The sequence below is a fragment of the Apteryx mantelli genome, chromosome 10 (assembly GCF_036417845.1).
Source record: "Apteryx mantelli isolate bAptMan1 chromosome 10, bAptMan1.hap1, whole genome shotgun sequence".
Classification (NCBI taxonomy): Eukaryota; Metazoa; Chordata; class Aves; order Apterygiformes; family Apterygidae; genus Apteryx; species Apteryx mantelli.
The window spans coordinates 12,630,066-12,650,082 of NC_089987.1; the positions used below are offsets into that span (position 1 = coordinate 12,630,066).

The following is a 20,017-nucleotide window of genomic DNA, read 5'->3' on the forward strand; positions in this document are numbered from 1 at the left end:
TTTGTCTGCCCTAAAGTAATGATTGCATTTAGCTATGTATACTGTATGTTTGCAGGCCAAGTGTTTGGAAAATGAGAATCATGGTGTTCTCAACAAAATAGTAGAAGGCAGTCTGCGCTTAGGAAGGTTAGAAGAAAAAGTTAAGGTAAGCAGTATTTCTAAGTTAAGTATTATATAAAACACTACTTATGCTTGAATTAGACAAATCAATAATCTGTGTCAAGGTTTTATCTGTTAACAAATCAACAATAGAGCAAAATTAGTTTCCCCTCAAAGTTGTCCGTGTCAGTATATAGATTCATCTAACGGAAGCAACCCTTCTGTTATCTTTGAGGAACACAAAAATAACTGCAATGAAAAAGCAAGATCGTATTTAGTGTGGGCTAATTTACTACTTTCCCATACTAGCACGTATTCTGAGCCCTGGACTGGTTGTGTGTATCAGACTGCATTGGACATTTTTATGTGAGGTACATACGTTGTCTTATAGTCTTACTCACATATAGAAAGTTTCAGGAAATGCATTTTGCTAGAATGAAAAATTAATAATTGAGAGACTATGCTGCTAACATTTTGGGAAATACTCATCAATATTTTTATTTTAATCACTGTTGAATTTTGTGCTGTAATAGCTGATTACATACTTTCATTCACAGTCAGCAATCAATAAAGTGACAAAATTATACTGAAGATAGTATTTAGGAAGGGTTGGAATAGAAGTCTGCAAGGCATCTTTATACTGCATAATTTAGACCCTCTCTCTGTCCCATATGTATATTCAGCAGAGCAAGAGGTGTGGTACTTCAAAGTAATCTCATTTCTTCTTTCAGAGAGAAACAAGTTCCAAAAAGAATTAGGTCTGGATATAGGAATAAATATTTCTCTATTTTTCCCTGTGCAGATGCCCCTTTTATGTCAAGAACTAGTTCTTGGGAATGCGATAAAAGGGCGTATATTTTTTTTATATAACACACAACTGAATTTTGCAGATTTCTTCGTAAAGTATTTGGGAACTACCTTTGGTGGTTGACCTAATTGCCCAATGCTCTTCGCTTATCTAATACTTGTATCATGGCATCTGACAAGCAATTGCTAAATAGGCAGTACGTTTTCTTGAGCCATACCATTTGTTTATTCTCTAATTCACAGCATATCTTTACAAAAAACTACATTAGTTGAAAGAGAAATACTTCAAAAGAAACATTCCCTTTTTCTTTCACTGAGTTTGTTTTTCATTGAGATTGGTTCCTTCATTCAGCTCACAATATAGCCCTGTAATATTGTGTCAATATAACCAGGGATGTGGTAGCTGCAGCACGGAGACAAACACGTGAAGTCAGTTTTGTTACCAAAGACAACCCAGCCAAATTACAGCCTAACACTGAACAAATTACAAATGCCCCAGCACCTAGATGACTTGGTGTGTGTGAATGAGCTTTCAAACCACACTAATTTTCTGCTGAGTTGCACATACATATCAATGCTGACTAGTGTTTGCTTTGTAGAGTTCTATCCTTTGTCACAGAAAACAGTCAGAGCCGCATCAGTTGCACAAAGTTACCATAGCTTTGAAAGACTGAACTACAAGTAATTAAGCATTCAGAGGCTGTGACAGTTAATACATCATTAAGTTGCTTTTACTGCACAACTCAAAGGAGGAAGGAAGGTATCTGGTAATTGGTTTCTATATATAGAAAGTAATATATACATATTACTTTCAACAAATGTTTTAAGTCAAGTTTTTGCAATCAGTTTATCCTAAAGCAAAGATCTCTACATATTGCGCTTTTCCCATTGAGACCTACACAGCTGTTCCCACATCAAATGACACAGATGTGCACCACTGTGATAAGATACACGCTCCCTCTGCCCATTCTTTGAACAGATCAACACATTGCTGGAATTAGCGACAAAGAAAAACCAAGTTGTAGAGGCAGAGAGCAGTAAGCTGAAAGATGTTCAGAATTTGTAAGGAGCCCTTCACAAAATACCAAAGTACATGAAACACTAACATAAAAGTCTTAGCGTTTCTCAAGTTATACCAATACAGCTATAAAAATTGTTTTAGCCATTTTTCATCCTCATTCATATCTAAATTTAAAGAACAGATCCTTTGGCAAGATAGCGGTTTGTATTCTTAAATACTTAAATTCTTTTCTGCAATGTAGTAGGTCTGTGACTACTATCAGGGATGGAGAAATGAGTTACATAAAATGAAGAATAATTACACACGCAGTGTGAATTAAGTTACATACCCTCTTATTTCTAAAGGAATGCAAAACCAAATCACAAAAATCCATCTAAAATCAAAACCTTTAACTGTTAATGGAAGTTAGAAAATAGATTGGAAATAGTTCTTACTCTTGCTAGATAGAAACAGTAAAACTTAAAACTAATATACTTGCAAAACTTCTTTGTTCTTAATTTTTGTCAATAAATTGTAAGGTTTAAATAGTCAAAAAAGACCTTAAACAGAGCTTAAAATCTTATCTACTCTTGACTAGGGTATTATTTGAACTTTGCTAGAAGCTAGTATTATTTGTGTCTTTGCTAAAAGCACCTGTAGTTTCTTTTTAAGCCACCTGATCTCCAGCCACATAATGTTTTCTAAACAGAAGCTTTATTAACTTGTTCATAAATACTTAATTGTTGAAAAATAAGCTCTTCTGTGAATTCTGGAAAGTTTTGGGGGTTCTTTTGTTTTACATATAAAATAGAAAATTAAGTTTTTTTATGTCTACATGTGAACATTGTCAAGTTTTCAGTTGGGTTCTTTTTAGTCAAAAGATTTTTCAGTCCCAATATGTAATGTAGTTCCTCAAACAGGATGGGCCATATTGCACACAACTGCTTTTCATGTGCTGTTGATAAAAATTCACGTCAATGTGAAAAGGGAGAAGAATTCTTCCTTTTGAAGATGAATGTATTGCTTCCATGGTTCACGCACTAAGGATTACACACTCCTTTCTTATTTGAATGAAATAGATTGGAGATCTCATTGGCCTGATTACATCAGCCAGGAGAATACTACTATCAGCTGCTTCAGGAAACCACAACCTGGGTTACTGAGCTGTATGCTGAGTTATGACATAACCATAATAAGCTATTAGAGTACAAGGTAAGGTGATAAGGTGTTAAGGCATGATCTGTCTCAATTCATAATAGTATTTTAAATGCACTCATTTTTCTGAAAAGGTCACAATGTTGGTGATTTCAGTGCTACACTAATTCTTATCTTAGAAAAGGATGTTTTACATTGACTTGTAGCCATCTTCAGATATTTTAGTGAGAAATACAAGATAAGAAATACAAATTATATTATATAAAGTCCTCAAATTATGATGAAGAAAAGCTTTTAGGCTGGAGATTTCAGTTACTAAAAGCGCATACAAAGTGAGTCCATATTTTTCTACTTTTTAGACATAACTGAGTAACTTACTCAAGTTTACCTTTGGGTGAACCCATTGCCCCTTATCACAGCAGGCACAAGTCAGTCCCAAAATCATGTTGCTGATCAGATGCATTGTGGAGAAGGCTGTGTCAGCAGATTCTCTGGGGCTTCTTTCACATCACTGCAAATGTTGTTTGAGGGGAGGGAAAAAAAAAGGAGTGGGTAGGGCAGCCGTTCTTCACTGGAAGCATATAGCTCGTACCCTATGGACACTGGCTGTTCAGAAAGCTGGCAGTTCCGTTTCCTTTACGTTGCTTGCCTCTGAAGTCTGTTCATTTGCGCTTTGCACAGGAAAGCGGATCTGGTCTTCTGGATCCAAGTTCTGTCTTTTTGTAAATTCTTTTGGAGAGAGCAACTGAACAAAAATCCTGCATTTTTTATTTTGAGGCTCCTTAATGAAAAACAGATCAAGATCAGACAGATCTGTTATTAAACACAGAATCACTGTGAAAGTCTTTACAGTTAAATAAAAGGTTATTGCTAAATTAAACTCAAAAATATGTAGTTTTTTTTTAAACACAGCTTTACGACATTTTTTTAAACTGTATGCTTAAAGGTAGGTAGCAAATTAAAAGTCATTCTCTTTACAAATACCATTTTTAGCTTGAGATTTAGTAGTTATTTTAAACAACCTTACATAAAAATCATTCACTGTGTGAAATTTTTCGTAGTTCTAGTTTATCAGTACAACCATATAAAATTTAAAAAGATAACAGTGGAACACTATCAAATAGGTTGAATAAACATATTCAGAAAAATAAAGTCCTGAGCAAAAAATTATTTAAGGAAACAACTTTTGGTATTTTAATTTTGAATAGAAATTAAGTTTATTTTTACTTTTATATGCTTTATATGTCAAAATTTTGCAGGCATGTTGGATTTATTAAAAATACTAAAACTTACTTAAAAAATGCTATTTAGTTTGCCCTTAAGATTTAATTACAAGTTTTTGTCTTAATTGTTGTAACTCAAAACTCTTCTGAAAAAAATCTCCCATCTGATGTAGAGCAAAATACTTAATGCAACTTTATTTCCCTTTGCCATCAGAAAAGGTTTGGCTCAAATCTAAGGGTTTTGTGTTGGTGTTCTTTCTTCCCAACTAAATCATCGTATGTAACAATGGGACTCATTTGCCTAACAGATTACACACAGAGTACTTCGGGGGGTGGGGGGGGTTGTTTGGTGGTTGTTTTTTTTTTCTTTTTTAACAATACATAACCTTCAAAAAATATTCAATTCACAATCAATGAGATAGTGATCTGAAACCAATTGTTACTTAATGAACAGGTGTTATAACCACCATCTTTTTAGTAAAAGAAAAAATACAATACCATGTTGTCAGTACCCTAAATTAATTGTGCTTTAACAAAAATACCTTTTTGCTAAGAGAGAGCTAAGAAAGATGACCAGGAAGGATTTCTGAAGTCACACTATGAAGACTTCTAACAGTCCATAATGGTTAAAGTATGTGATAAGCTTTTTAAGGTTCAGTTAAAAATCTACCAATGGATAAAATAACGCCTATCAACTTCTTGAAGAGCAGTCACAAATTCCATGGCAGAGGCGTTGACAGAAGCCATACAAAAGACATACAGTTAGACTCAATGGAACAAAACTCACAAACACAATACCTAGGGTCACTTCTTGTATCACTAGCAAAAAGATTCCAAGAGGGAGTGAACCAAAGTAAAAAAATCCAAGCAGCCATACCACTATTCTAGGTACACATTTGCACAGCTCTGAAAAGAGATCTTGCTCTAGTTGACTATGAGAACTTACAGATGCTGACTCAATGCTATGGTCTGCATCATAATCTAAGACAATACTTTGACTAGGAGTCCTCGTGGAGTCTCTTTGTACTTCCATAGTTGTAATTACTAAGCAGCTTGATGATCCATGGGAAGGACTTGAAGCAGGCAAGTTTTTTGGTGTTAAAATGACTTCTTTACTCTCAGAATTCCATGCTGTTTCATCTTTTAATGAGAGTTTGGACATAATGTTTGCATCATTAGGGAGTCCTTCAACTTTGTCTTCATGCAACTCTGTCTCACAGCGGCAAAAAGGACAGCTAATGGAGGGAGATCCATCTCCTACATGAAGTATTTTAGTTAAACATCTAGCACAAGTTCTGTGAAGACAGTCCAAGATTTTGGGTTTACAACTGTGAATGTTAAATCTTTGATAGCATATTTTGCATTCCAGTTCACTGGGTACCTTTTTCTCTCCTTCAGTGTGAGAGTAACTCATCTTTAAATTAGGCACACTGTCAAAAAAGAAGTCAGATTATAACAAGTTGTTTCATGGACTCTGAATCTCCACTTGATGTTATTTTTGCCAATAAAAAAAGTCTTTATGGAAATAAGCAACCTTTATCCTCAAGATACCTAGCATCTCCCATTTTATTGCCCCTCATTTTCATGTAGCTTTACCAAACAATTAGGCTGGCCTTAATTTTTTCTGCCATCCTGCAGTGGACTGTATTTAAACCGTAGAAAACTGTTATTGGTACAGAGAGAACATGCAGGAATTGTGTGTTTCAGAAATGCCCATAACCATTGCATAGGTCACTCTCTGTATTCCTGTAAAGCAGCTGTGCAGACCAAGGTATTTGGATGAAACAAGGGTGCTCCTTCACTATGTTCCTATCATCATTACTTTGGAGCTAGGGAAGGGTGCTTCAAGTCTAACATAAGGAGACCATAGATTTAAGTCTCAGTGTACACATGGTGGTTCTATTCACAGAGTATTCCTGCTTCATTAGAACTGCATTTTTTTTTCCATTTTAGGGTGCGTGAAGATTCAAGGGGCAGTGTAGTTTTTTTTCTGTGGTCTAAAACTGCTTCTGTGGTCTTGTCAATCCTAAGGATGGTCCTTAACCACACACAGTTTGTCCCTTATTTTCAGATCAAATAAAAATGAATAAACCTCAAGGGAGAAACGTTAAGTGCATTTGAGTCTTCCTTGGTGTTCCCTCTCCGTCTGTACTTAACTGATGAGAAGTTTGAACACCTCTGAGATGCTTTCATTTTCAGTACAATTACTTAGTTTTCTTTGACTCTGTAAATTCATCTACTTATATATTTATAAAAAGCAACATTTTTCCTCTTTTTATATCTACGGACATCAGTTTCGAAAGGCAACTTAATTATTTAATACCTGCTCTGTGTATGTTTTAATAAGGTTGGTGTATAAAGCATTTGACTTCGCTATCTTTTTTACTCTATTTTGGAAGCATCCAGTCATAGTCTGTATGACTGAAGACTGTACTTACTAATTTGCATTCTGTCCCTATAGAAGACACAGACAAGGGAACTCAAGGGAAGTACTATAAATCCCAAGTTATCAATATTGCAGTTGATGAGTTGACATGCTGTCAGCAATAACTATACGAGTCCTTTATGACTGAAGTGATACACTTAGGTCTACTTTTCCATCCCTAAATTAAATGTCAAGACAGAACTAGCAAATTATTATGTGTAGAGTAGCTTTTGTGTACTAGAAAAATATTTTTTTCTGGCTGAAGTATCTCTCATCTCCTTTCTTCCAGGGTTTTCAATATGAAAAGGTTAGAATAACAATTACTACTTTTTTTTTTTTTTTGCATTCTGCCTTTAGAAGATATGCTTACGGAAATGCGTTCTCTATGCCATATTCACTTCATTGTCCATCTAGTCATAGTACGCTCTTGCAGACTGAGGCTGGTTATAAGCAATCATTCAACGTTGATGTAGAAAAGAATCCACCTTCCTGGAATTTCTCTGTAACAATTTTCTGACCATGCCTGTTCTTAATCTTTGGTAAAACTGCAGACCTAGTGAAGCAAATGAAGCATTGCCATTAACTTCAGCAGGTCCAGTATCTCTTTCATTAACATATAGGGGAACTTGAAGTGAGGGGGTTCTGAGAACATGCATGATTTTTTTCTTTGTATACATTGACTACCATATAAGAGACATAATTTATATTTAATCCTTTAAAATTTAAAGATATGTCTCTTTTACAGAGCTTGTAATCACAAGCTAAAAAAAATCTCTGAAATATAACATGAAAATAATAGATTAACCCCCTGCCCCCAATTCTTATACAATACACAAAGTTGCCAGCAGAACAGTTGTTAAAAAATAAAAATAAAAAAATCCCCTTTTACACTTATTTATCCCACCCACCATTATCACCAACTTATGTGGCCACCTTTTTTCCCTCACACAGAAACTTTGAGCAAATATACTTTTTTCTAGATTTTTAAAAAATATCTGGCAAAATGTCCCAATTATCAGTAGAGAAATGTGAGGGCCCAGGTAGTACAGCGTGTGATACTGCAACTGCCCATTTTCCCTTCATTCTGGGATATGTTCAGCTATTGATCTTTCAGACTTTGTGATATTAGCTGAAGTATACAAAGAATCCCTAAATGAGTGTTGTAGCTATAGGTGACTGTTTTGTTTACTGGATAGGTTATTCCCCAGAGTTAACAAGAATTACAACCAGAAATGAAAGAAAATGCATTTATCTTACTGATAAGAAAACATTAAAGATAAGTATTCTATCCCTCTTTCTTACAACCAAGATTGTCTACATGTGTATTAGAGAGACATACAAGTATATGTGCCTGATTTTACTTTGGCTTTTGTCTGAAAATGCGTATGCAAGATGGGATCTCCCTTTAATATAGAAAAGAGTAAAAATTTCCTAACTTATGATAGTGTGAAGGAGGGTTTAATACAACGTGCGAGTTAGCATGCTAAGTTGACAGTGCTCGCATTATCCAGTAAAGCTAATATAAACAAGATACAAAAAAGTTTCAGTGACATCCCTTTACAATTACATATCACAGTAGTACTGTTAATATTTAAACATCTAACATTTAAACAGTCAACAGTTAATCTGTATTTTATAATTAACTATGCAAACACTTTTCAGAATATTTTAATTCATACAGTGCTATTCAGTCACATAAGTTACATGATTTTACTAATCTTCACTATTACCAGTGAGATTTAGAACAGGGCTATAGCGTGTATGGGACAGCAAAGAAAATGTTGTCAGAGGGCAGACTAGCACACAATATGCATTTATACTTCAGTCTTACATTTTGTCAGTATCATTTTTTGCACTGATGGCATGAAGGTATTTCTTGTGTACAATCTTTGTGGATTTTAACACAAAGCATACCTAAAGAGTTGCCTTAATTTTTTTTTCTGCAGCATTTTATATGGTAAAAGAAAGAAGTCCTCTAGTTCTCTGAAATAATTACAGCTAGCTCTAAGTGACTTTCTGCTCTGGAGGAACATGCTTATCTTTACCCACAGCATTACAAGTATATAAATATCTAACTCTGGGTTTTGAAGACTTCCCTGGCAGCCTAAAAGCTAAGTGATGCAATTGGTTAACTTGTAGGCTTCTCATTCTTTCCAATTCTAATGCTTCAAAATCTGTCTATAACTTACATCAAATGTCATATTCTACAGATATGTGAACAGTTTAAACATTGTTTATAATCATGATCAGTAAAAGAACAGACAATATCCAGTACCAGCTTTTTTCCTAAGAGAAGCATACAGAAATGTGGAACATGCTAACAAGCCATATTTTTCAGTTACTCATGTTCTTATGTAATTTAATTGAAAAGTTAGTTCAGAGAGCAAAGTTACTTTGTACAAAAAGTATTTTTTCCCATTTTTAAGATGAGACCAATACGTTTGGTTATTATGCCAATAAGCAAAAATCACTTGCACATCGCTGAAGGAACAATTACGTGAAGCAGCAAAATACTTTAAAATGTGAAACCAGTCTCCTCTTAGTACTAAAATTAGAGAATTAACAGAACATAAATGATATTAACTACTTTTTCATGGTATACATTGATAAATATGACTGTTGGACAAGTGGTAAGCAACATGTGCTGTAAAGTGTAGCTCTGCATCTTGGAAAATAAAACCTTTTTTTGCAGCTAATTCTTTTCATTCACAAGACACTGTATGGTATTCACTGTACACCTTATCTATGCAGAACAAAGTACAAGCACAATACCTTCAAATTAACAGGTTAAAAAAAACCTGTATTAATGCAACCTACCTGACATATTTAAGCAAGGAATCACTGATGTGAAGATTTAACTGCAAATGAGCATCTTTAGCCGTTTCTTTTGTTCGTGGCAATTGTCCTTATTTTTGCCATAACCATACATTTCCTATGATCTTTAACTCTTACAGGTATATAAAAAGAAAGCAGCTGGAAAGCTTGGAGATATCAGTCTCAAAATGACTGAGCAGAAGATTGAGTTTGCTGGGAAGACCGCTCAGTACCAGCAAGAAATGAAGCACCTCCAGCGTCTGCTGCAAGACAAACAGGAAACCCTTGATGAAGTGCTGCAGCAGAAAAGGTAAGTCAGGCACAGGCAGAAACAATCCAGTTAGATTTGATGGGTGAAAGGGGTGGGGGGAGGCAACTGCACACAGCTGCAGGCTCTTACTTATCATCAGAGCCCCATTTGGTATATTCCAGTTATCTTTTCTCACTCATGTTTTAACTATACTGAAAACACTGAAATCCTCTTCTTAAATCCATCCTTCCCACCTCCAGAAAAAGATCCTTCAAAGGAGGAATTTATTCTGGGTGACTACTACTGTTCTTAAGACTGTATTTTTTATTTTTAATATCAGGAAAGAATCAATCCACATTCAAAAAATACCAACCTGAGCTTAGTCTCTGATGATCTCAGGGTCCACAAATCATCAAGATAATATGTTAGTTATTTAATAGCATCTTCTACTAAAGGCTGAAGAGTCCCGCTTCCCTCCCCCTCCCCAAACAGTTTTCAGACTAGTAGAAAATTAAAGGAATCCAATGAGTACACATATGATGGGTTTCCTTTTGGGGGTACCTTACTGTTCTGTTAAGAAATGACATAGATTGGCTACATGCAGAATAAAAAAATAAAAAGATAAATTAACGGATTTTTACAAGATTATGACTGCCATTGTTAAAATCTCCTTTTAATACAAAGCATCCTTTAAAGACATTCCCCTCTTGTGGTAGAAGACTTCATAGCACATTCCCCATATCAGCATACAGATAAACTCCTTACAACTGGAAAGAGCTAATTAAGCAGTCATTTTACAAGTCAGCTCTGCCATTGTGAGATAATAGATTTAAAAACAACAGGAAAATAGGACTTAGTATCATATGCACTATCATATCAGAACAGTTCCTCTTTTAATTACTTTATACAGTGCCATTAAACAGGTGTGAGTAGCTGGGAATTGTATAATGAACATTTAATTACTCTCTAAAATTTGTGTGAGAAAATGGTATTTTTGACTGTCCAGATTTCTCTGGAAATAATTAAGTAGGATTTTTAACTACTTCAGAAATGCCTTTCACACCTTTTTGCTCATGTTACCTTTTTTTTTTTTTTTTTTTTTTTAATAAAAAGACCAGCTAGGTAAGTAAAGAAGTTTTATGCAATATAGGATAGAGCATAGTTCAAAGTGCCACAATATGGATCATTCAGATTTTACCTTAATAGCCCAAAGGTAGGTAAATGAGATGATGTAAAATAATTAATTGCACTTTCCATAGACCAGTTTCACTGAATCACTTTTTCCTCCTTAGTCTGGATTGACTCATTTTCTTTAATAAGCACAAAAAATTTATAAATTCAGCTAACTTAAGAACAACATCTGCACCTTAGTCTACAGTGCAGCAGTTCTTTTGTTTAGCAGTATAATAATGAAGAAAAGTGGCTCATGGAAACAATCACGAGATGAACATCATACAGACATGTCTTACATTGGTGCAGTTTCCTACATTATAAAAAGTGTAATTACTGACTTCCTTTTTCTGGTGGCAGTGAAGCCTTGACAACATTTATTAGAGTGTAATATAATGAACACAACCCAGAAAGAAAGAAATCATTTTTATATTAAATCTCTCAAGTCTTATTTTAGTTCATCTCATCATCCTCCATTTTCCTTTGATAACAATATTAAAATCTAGATTAAAAAACCAGAAATGTTACTGAAGAGACAGCTGAATTTTACAGCTGTATAAATTAGGATATCTTTTTATTCTTACAGCATTTCTTGTTTTAATTTAATATAGCTGATACTGTTCATATGAACTAGTTCCCTCACGTTCCTTTATTCATCTCAAATATTGTGGTAATACAAAGCTGTTTCCCAATAATATATTTATTGGTAGTCCAAATACATATGTATGCTGTTATGTCTATCCAACAGAAATTAAAAATCTATTTTAGTCAGCTCCACCTATTTCTGGTTTTATAAGGTTTATTTTTTCTCTCTCCTTCCCTCCACATTGTCATAGGAGAAAGTAAGGAAAATTACTTGTAGGTTAGATGTCACTAGTCATCTGTAGCTTGGCAATCAATCAAAGTCACTAGTGTCAGGACAGTAGCAAACAGATACAGATTTATTTCCACTAGCTCTGTCGAAGGAGTAAATTTATAGTCCAAAAAACTGTCTAGCTGATAATGTTTCAATCTAAAATACCTGTCTGAACACTGCTTAAGGTAAGTGGATATAATCAATACTAGTTTTACTTGTATAATAATATATAAGATTTATATATAGTCTAATAAAGTATTCTGTAGTATATTTAAACAGGAAAGCCAGTTTAATTAAACATTTCACTGAACGTATGTTCAGTGAACTACTGTTTGGATAGCTAATTTTCTTATTTTTATCAATGTTATAATTTTACTTTAAAAAGACTATAAAACAAATTAAGCTATTTTAAAGGCACTGACCACAATCGATCTAGTCGAAAGCATAATATTTAGGTCATGAGAGCAAACTTTTTCATATAGTTGCCTTTGCTTTTAGTTTTGTAATAGTGTTAGGAAATCATACTAGCTCCGACTTAGCTACCACCCTGAAATTCTTTCTTCTCATAAAAGTTGTGTGTGTGCATGTCTGTTGGTGGTAAGTATTCTTGTAAAAGAAAAGTGTCTTCAGTTTTTTTGTAGTTCTTAAGGCTGCCTTTTCTTTTTTTAACCTAAATTCCAGCATACAATGTCTGTCATTTTTTCCCAGGGGCTCTCATCACATCACGGAGGAACTCAGTTGCAATGGGAGTTCCTAAAATATTACCAGGCTTGCTGGCTTCCTGACATCAAATATTTATCCTCTTCCTTTTCTTAGCTTGTTTCTTCAGTCTGTCCCTCAGCTTAGCATTTACTAGGTGACCACCAGAAACACCTTCACAAATCTAGTCACATTCATGCTTAGCACAATATTGCACTTTTTTTTTTCTACTGTGCATTTGTTAAATCTGCAGAAACATTTGAGTAATAGTTTGTTTAGCTATATGAGGTGCAAGGCAGTAGAAAGTCAAGCCTTTATTTTTGGGAGAATTAGTAAATTAAAGTTTTGTTAAATGTTTCAGTTTCATTTAAGGTAGTATCTCAGAAATGAGTTACAAAGCAAATGTATTTATGCTAACACAGTGCGGTGGAGATCTCCAGACACCACCATAGGCTGGTTTAGCCACGTGGCGTAGTGTAGCACAGAGTAAGGATACCACTTCTGGTCTGGAAACAGCACAGTTCTGTCAGTGAGACACTTGGGTCTGAGATAATATAGCCCTGCCTTATTAATCTGAATAGGACTTACCAGATCAGGCTCTGTGGTGCACTGATATGCCTGTATTTCTATTAGGTAGAGAAAACCTGACTGATAGTGGGTCATGGTCCTCTGACCATGTCACATTACAGAGTGCCAACATGCCCAGAGGTAGTTAACTCAGATCACAGTGTGGTCTTTCCAAAGTAGAGTTTATTTTTGGACACTTGCACAGTAGTGATATTCATGTGCTTCCTCATTTTTATTTCTTCTCTCATCATTCTGTTTTTAACAAGTCTTGCATCTAAAGTAACATGAGTTTCATAAAACATAAAGAAAAAAAGTGACTTAACTTTCTCCCCTCCCTTATCATCTGTCACCTAAGGACAAAAGTCAAAGACAAAAGTTGCACTACTTACCTATTGCATCCAAGGGAACAGGAGTTTTTCACTTGATTTTCCAAAAAAAATATTTTTGTTCTCTTGGTAAAAAAAAAACTTTTAAATCTTCTAAAGAAAAGATCTGCAAATTTCACCTTCCTAGAGCTGCCCTCTTGAGCCTTCTTTTGAGAATACTGGAAATTCACAGCAACTTTTCCCCCATATAAGCTTATGAGAAAGCAATATAATTTTCTGCTCTACAGAGAGCTGATAATCATAATGTTTTTATTGTTTACAGAGTAATCTCATGAATCATCATTTTCACATACCTTTCCTTAAAGGAAATACATTGCATGTTTCAGATATAAACAAAGTTGTTAATATGGTTCCAGGATAGAAAATCAGATCCGTAAATGCCATCATGTCTTATTTATATTACAGAACACTTATCTTTATGATTTTTCTAGGTCACAGTGTATTTTATCATTTAAGTCCTATCACAAAGTACAGTACTTTGTGATAAGTTACAGTTGCTGTACTTTGCATGTTAAGTACAAGTTTGAAAGCCTTAATAATGAAACTGCCTTAGACTGTCCTTAGAAGAGGAACAACAGTAGAAAAAACTGCGTGCACAGACAGAGGAGAGGAGAGATGTCTTACCATGAGGATATATATGCAACCATAATGGAAATTGTTGCTTTGTGATAAGGTTATTTTTAGAGGATAGGTGGAATTCATTGGGACAGGAGCCCAAATGAGAGTTTGGGAGATTAAGACGGAATGAATTTGTTTCAATGAAGGATGAAAGCACTGACTTTTGTGAAGAATCTGCTTCAGACCTTCTCCTCCTGTTAACTTCCTCATCCTGAAAAAATCAGTTCAGTAATGTCATGTTGATCACTCTTAATGAGATATAAAACCTTATTTTTTTTTTTGATTAGGAGTTGAAAAACCTTATGTTTTTATTTGATTAGGGGTTGAATGGAATTTTCCATCTTCTGCTAATTTAAGTAACAACAGCCTACATTTATGAGAAGCAAACTTAAGTGTATGCTCTTTGCCAAAGACATCTGAAAACAGGACACATTTACTGCTGAATGTGCATCTAGTTTTAGATGTCAAGTGACTTAAGAGTTGTGTTTGCAGGGCTGAACCAACTCTTATTGGCACAATGGAATAGCAAGGGTTACTTGTTGGGTTGAGATCTGTATAGACAGTGCCACAGTAGTGTTAGTCAAGGATACTAATGCCTCACAGAGCTTGAAGGAATTTCTGGTGAGACAGAAAACAACATGAGAGGGGTAGTGAGAAACGTTACCCAGTGAAGTAGGAATAAGGAAATTTTGTTAAGAGGGGAAAGAAAAAAAAAAAGTTCAATACATCAGCAGCTAAAGTAAGCAAGTTGCTATGTAATCCAAGTTCCTGAGACAGCAAGGGCGTTGTGCCTAGCCAGACTAAAGAAACTCCCAAACAAGTAGAATATATTTTTAGATTTTGATAGGGTCAGAGTTTTAAAACAAAAACTTACATCAGAGACCCTTGTCTCAGGGTTGTAACTACAATTGTGTCATAACTGCTACTTCTTAGATACTCACCTAAGAAAACTGAACTTAAAGCTATATATTCTGCCATAGTGAAAGACCATGTGTGACTGTAATATACTGCATGCAACACTAAGTGCATCTGCAACATGCTTACTTGACAACAACATGCTCTGACTGCTCATTCCAAAATAAAGTCAGCAGGCAGTTCCAGATTCTACATCTCTCAGGCCTATTTCAAAATTAATCTTCAAAGAAGAGCTCAGATATACCACACCCTCCACAGGCGTGTTTCCTTGTTACTGAAGTCATTTTCAACCACATGGATATTCCAAAGCTATTCTCCTTAACCTATCCTTTTTTCTAAAATTGATAAAAATTGTTACTGAACTGAACAATTTGTAGCATGAAAACAAGCATAACAACTTAAACTGTTTGATATCTATCCCCTTTGTCAGGCATGCTGACAGCATTAAACTAAAATTCAAAATTCAAGGATCTCTGGTTTCATTTTCTCAATTCAAATTTTCTTTGTCCCAGGCTCATACAAGCATTATCAAGACAACAAATTAAAAAAAAACGAAAGAAGTCTTGCTCTTAGAAATTAGCAGATGAAATAAGCCTAGATAGTGTTTTGCACTACCATAAGGGTAAGCCAGATTAAGCACCTGCATATTCATAGTAGAACAGGAGTACTGGGCACACTGCATGCAGACTCCAATTGGAGAGAAGTGGTAGCAAAGAAGAGAAGCTTGTCCATATCAAGATATTAAAGTTAATTTAAAAACAAAATGAAACAGTGTAAATGTTCCAAGATCACAATACAAAAGGCTAGAGTGACCCAATAGGTGAAACTCAGGATGGCTTGTTAGGGGAATTCAGTCATGTCATTTTACTCCTTGTGCCTTACATCTCCCAAAATGTATGCTCAGGATAATGCTAATGGTCTTTGTAAAGCATTTTGAAGCATTTACTGAGTAACTGGTAGTACTAGTCATTCTTATCACTGTCTCAAGGAGACATATCATACTTTGTGGGAACAAAGTCTTTTCATCCACAGTTTTGGTGTTTCAAAAATGCAAGGTATCTTCACAACTGCTTTTTTGAGACTTAGCAGAATGGAAAAGGTCAAACTCATTAATGTGGCTTCATGTTCTTGGGCAGAGTCTTGGGGTACTTCTATCAACTGTACTGCTTTCCCCTGTCTTCTCTTGCTCTAATTCCATTCTTAAAGGTTAATATTTAATGATCTCCTCCCTCCACCAAAAGTTCATTCCAACCAGTATATACAAGAATGATTTTAAGGCTAAGAAAGAAAGATGAGTATTTTCCTGTCTTCCACCTGCATATCCAATCATAAGGTTAAAAACAAAATGAGCTAATGTTAGTGTTCTGGGTCAGGGTTGCTTTTCACCACTTCTTTCTCAATAGGAGGTGTTATTGATCACAGCCAACCAAAAAGTGCTGGTTATATATTTCCCAGTACCCACCTTTTGCCACAAGTGTAGTCTGATAATATTTAATCTCAAAACATTTATGTTTTGCATTGATTTGCCTCCCATTTTTAGAATGTGGTATTCAGGAGAATTTGTATAAAGGACCAGCTCTAGCAAGTGCTTCAGGTCATGCCTTGAAGTGACTGTGTTACAAAAATCTTAATGCTATAGATTTCTCTATGTGCTCACTTTGCATACAATGGCTTTACTTTCCACTTCAAATACCTTAATTTTCTGATTATTTTGATATATACTAGAAATGAGTTAGAGGAAACCCAAGAGTTTAACCTTGATGAAATATAACTTACCTAAAAGCGTGCGGCTGGAGTACACTGCATCATTAAATGGTGTTAACTACCATGTTTGAAAAATAACCTGTTTCTTGAGAGAAATACAAACAGTAAATTCATTTATGTTTAGGCAGTCAAAGAGAAATCAGCCCATGAAATAAGTTAAAATGCATTCAGGACTGTCCATCATCTTCCTCCCCCCCCCACCCCAAAATTTACACCACTTCTCAGTTTGGCCTCAGCCTTCCACAAAGAGGCATTAGCTGAGCACAGCAAAGACCTACATGCAGTTTGACCACACTTTTTTAGCCTCTCAGTAGACGGATGTCGAACTCTTGGCATCTGGCACAAGGCAGAATGGGGGACGCGCATTAGAGACACCTACCTGTGACAGGAAGCAGAACTGCAGTCGTGCCAGATCCAGATTCAGTGGGCTGTGGCATTCACAATATTTAGACCGCGTGTGCACTGTTCTTTTGTGCAGACTCAATCCAACTTATTACATGGATTCAAATCTTCTTTCTTATCTCATCATATCCTGACATAGCATTTACTGGGATTTTTAAAACATAATAGGAACTATTACCATTTCAATCAAAACTTTACAAGCATTTGAATACATGTATTGTGTAATTTGCTTAGGAACATATTGTAATTACATACTGCTGAAAAGTGTTTTTAAAACTAGCATTTGTTTATTCTTTTCCTAGGAAAGTGGAAGGTGAACTTGAAGTCATTTGGGAATCCACATCCAAAGAAAACAGGAGAATGAGAGAACTCTTACATAAATCTCTGGAGAAAAACAACATGTGGAGTACTGTCACAGTTCATGAGTCATACTTAGATGAAAATTTGCAGAAGGACCTAGTTTATGGACCTGATTTTAGCTATTGTGATGTGAAACTTTCATCACCTAAAAATGAAATTCAACAAGAATCTCAGGGATAAGAACACAGATGCCTTATGCATCTCATCCAAGAAAAGATCATCCTGGAGAAATCAAGAATTCTGTGGCTGAATTTGACTTTCTCAGCAACACAAGATGCAATAGAAGGGCATGTACCCTCTTCAAAAAGTCTCTTAGGTATTTTAATTCAAAGGCCTAACTTCAAGAAATTCAAGAAAATTACCAAATAAAGTATGAACAAAGTATGATCAAATTGGAAAAAAAAAATCTGTAGTCTGTTTTCTTGGCTGGTGGTGAAGCATCTTGACATCCTGAGATGCAAGAATGTCCTTACACTGAATTGCCTGCCAAAAATCTCTTCTTACCATCTTAAGGACAGAGGAAAAATATGACTGTGTAACAGACAGGACAAAAACATTTCAGTTTCATCTTCCCTGAAACTAAGTGTCTAATGACAACTGGTGGTGCCTGAATGCATAACTGTCTACCAAGTAGATTTATGGGAGCCCAGGAGTCAACATGTTCTCTACCATAGCTTTGCCAAGGGGACAAGATGTCAGTAGATGATGCAGTCCTCCTTGCGACTGAATGGGCCTTCCTTCTTTAGATTCAGTAGCTTTGCAGGAAGCCACAAAGATTTTTTTTTTCCCCATAGTGTTTTCTGCAGCAGTGCCAGCCTTCAGATTAGTATGATGCATATCTGTCATAATCACTGATTTTTCACAATATTGCATATCAATGTTGGACTAGTACATATTGGTATGAAATAAAGGGCTTTTATTTTGGAATTTACATTTAATTTGTTGGATCAGCTTTTTGATTGTTGCTTTGTCTTCACAACAAAAACTAAATGGTAGCAGAAAACTATATTGTTATAAAAATATCTATAACAATATAGCAGTTGTATAGCATTAGAAATAATGAAGATTCTCCTTGGCTTTGATAAAAGTTAACGAAAAGAATAGAAAATACAAGTTAAATTCCAATATATACTCTTGCTGATGGGGACTAGAAAGTTTACTGCTTTCTGGAGGCATTCTGCTTCACAGTAAGGTCATGATTCAGCAAAACAGTATTACGTAGGTGAGGGTGGGGAGAATACCTTGTATCACACCACCATTTTTAATAAGTGTTTGTGTGTAAGTATTTTTAAAGCAAGCTTCCTCGATACAGTGGAAAGTCAAAGAATCTACAGAATCTCACAGCAGTTGCAAAATCTCTAGTGATTTACCTGGAGTGTACTCAGATAGCACCCTGATGGGAGACAAAACAAAACACTAAGGTAGCTAAGTCACAAATATATGTGAATCATGAAACCAGTGGGAGTTTAACTTGTACTTTAATTACTTTTCCTGAGCTGGGAATAAAACAAATGTAACAGTCTCACCAGCTCAGAAAAATAAAGCTTCAGCATGCCACATGAAAACTTTGGCTAACAAAGTTAGAACTATTATTATCTTACTGTCTTCTCCCAGGTACTTAACTTTTAATTCCTTTGGTGTTCCTGGTTTTTTCAGCTTGATTATTTTAGAACTTAGTGGCTCACAATAACAAAACATCAGAAACCACTTTCAAATCAAAACACACTCAATATGTGTAGGGTTTGTTTTTTTGTTTTTTACTGAGTCCTCTAGCTAAGCCAGTCCTGCCTCTCTCCTATCCTCCCTGAATTTGAAAAACTAAGCTTGAAATGGAAGGTCTGAAATACCTATTCAAAGATGACTGTACAGACTTGATATAAACATACACACTTGCCAGTTTCCATACAAGCTCCACCTGAGTATTTACAGGTTGCACGTATGCTTGCAGTAACCCTGAAAGAACATCAAGGAAACATGGTTATACCCACATTGTTTTTCATGTTTTTGAACATCAATTTTGAAAATGAAGCCTTCTATGTCATATTTTCAAGATAAGCATCTTTCAAGTGTGCAAATGCAACCTGGGATCTGCATATGTAAACGATTTACATATATTCTTCTCATCTGTTTTTAACTGTCCTTTTGAATAGGTCTCAGGATTTTGAAAAGATAGAAAACTGTGCAGGGAAAAAACATTTATGTGTAATTCCTTAGAAATAGGATCGAGATTTTCAAAACTCATTCAATATTGGCTTTACTCTTCTTCCAGTGAAGTAAACTGGAAATTTTTATCTTATGCTTCTGCCACGCCTGCTTTCTGTTCTCACAGCTCTCATTTTGGAGTAGGTTTTATGTATGGTTCAAAGGATAGCACCTTGACAATGGAACTTTAACACTGAACATGTTCAGAAATGCCACACGTGCTTCTTCATTTGCATATCATTAGAACATTGTGTTAAACTTTAAATAAGCTAACATTTAATGAAATCACTAGGAGATTATCCATA

General features: G+C 35.2%; 2 protein-coding genes across 3 annotated transcripts in view; one reads left to right on the forward strand and one right to left on the reverse strand.

The window, feature by feature from the left end:
- CEP89 (centrosomal protein 89) overlaps positions 1–18,448 on the forward strand; it is a 41,082-nt gene extending 22,634 nt beyond the window's left edge. The window contains exons 17-19 of one of the 2 annotated variants that reach the window (XM_013941111.2): positions 56–145; positions 9,664–9,833; positions 17,453–18,448. In XM_013941111.2, coding sequence (XP_013796565.2) covers positions 56–145; positions 9,664–9,833; positions 17,453–17,690 — 498 coding nt within the window. In that variant the 3' untranslated portion in view covers positions 17,691–18,448. Of the gene's footprint in view, positions 1–55; positions 146–2,985; positions 3,119–9,663; positions 9,834–17,452 lie in introns of those variants that run through there. The other variant, XM_013941112.2, reaches the window with a different exon arrangement.
- Positions 4,976–5,698, reverse strand: LOC136992866 (E3 ubiquitin-protein ligase RNF182-like). The gene has a single exon (XM_067302822.1). The coding sequence runs from the start codon at positions 5,696–5,698 to the stop codon at positions 4,976–4,978; it is 723 nt and encodes a 240-aa protein (XP_067158923.1).
- Positions 18,449–20,017: the final 1,569 nt, after the last annotated feature.

Bases quoted from the DNA above. Each gene is read 5' to 3' on its own strand.
- LOC136992866 (XM_067302822.1), bottom strand. From the start codon at position 5,698: ATGAGTTACTCTCACACTGAAGGAGAGAAAAAGGTACCCAGTGAACTG.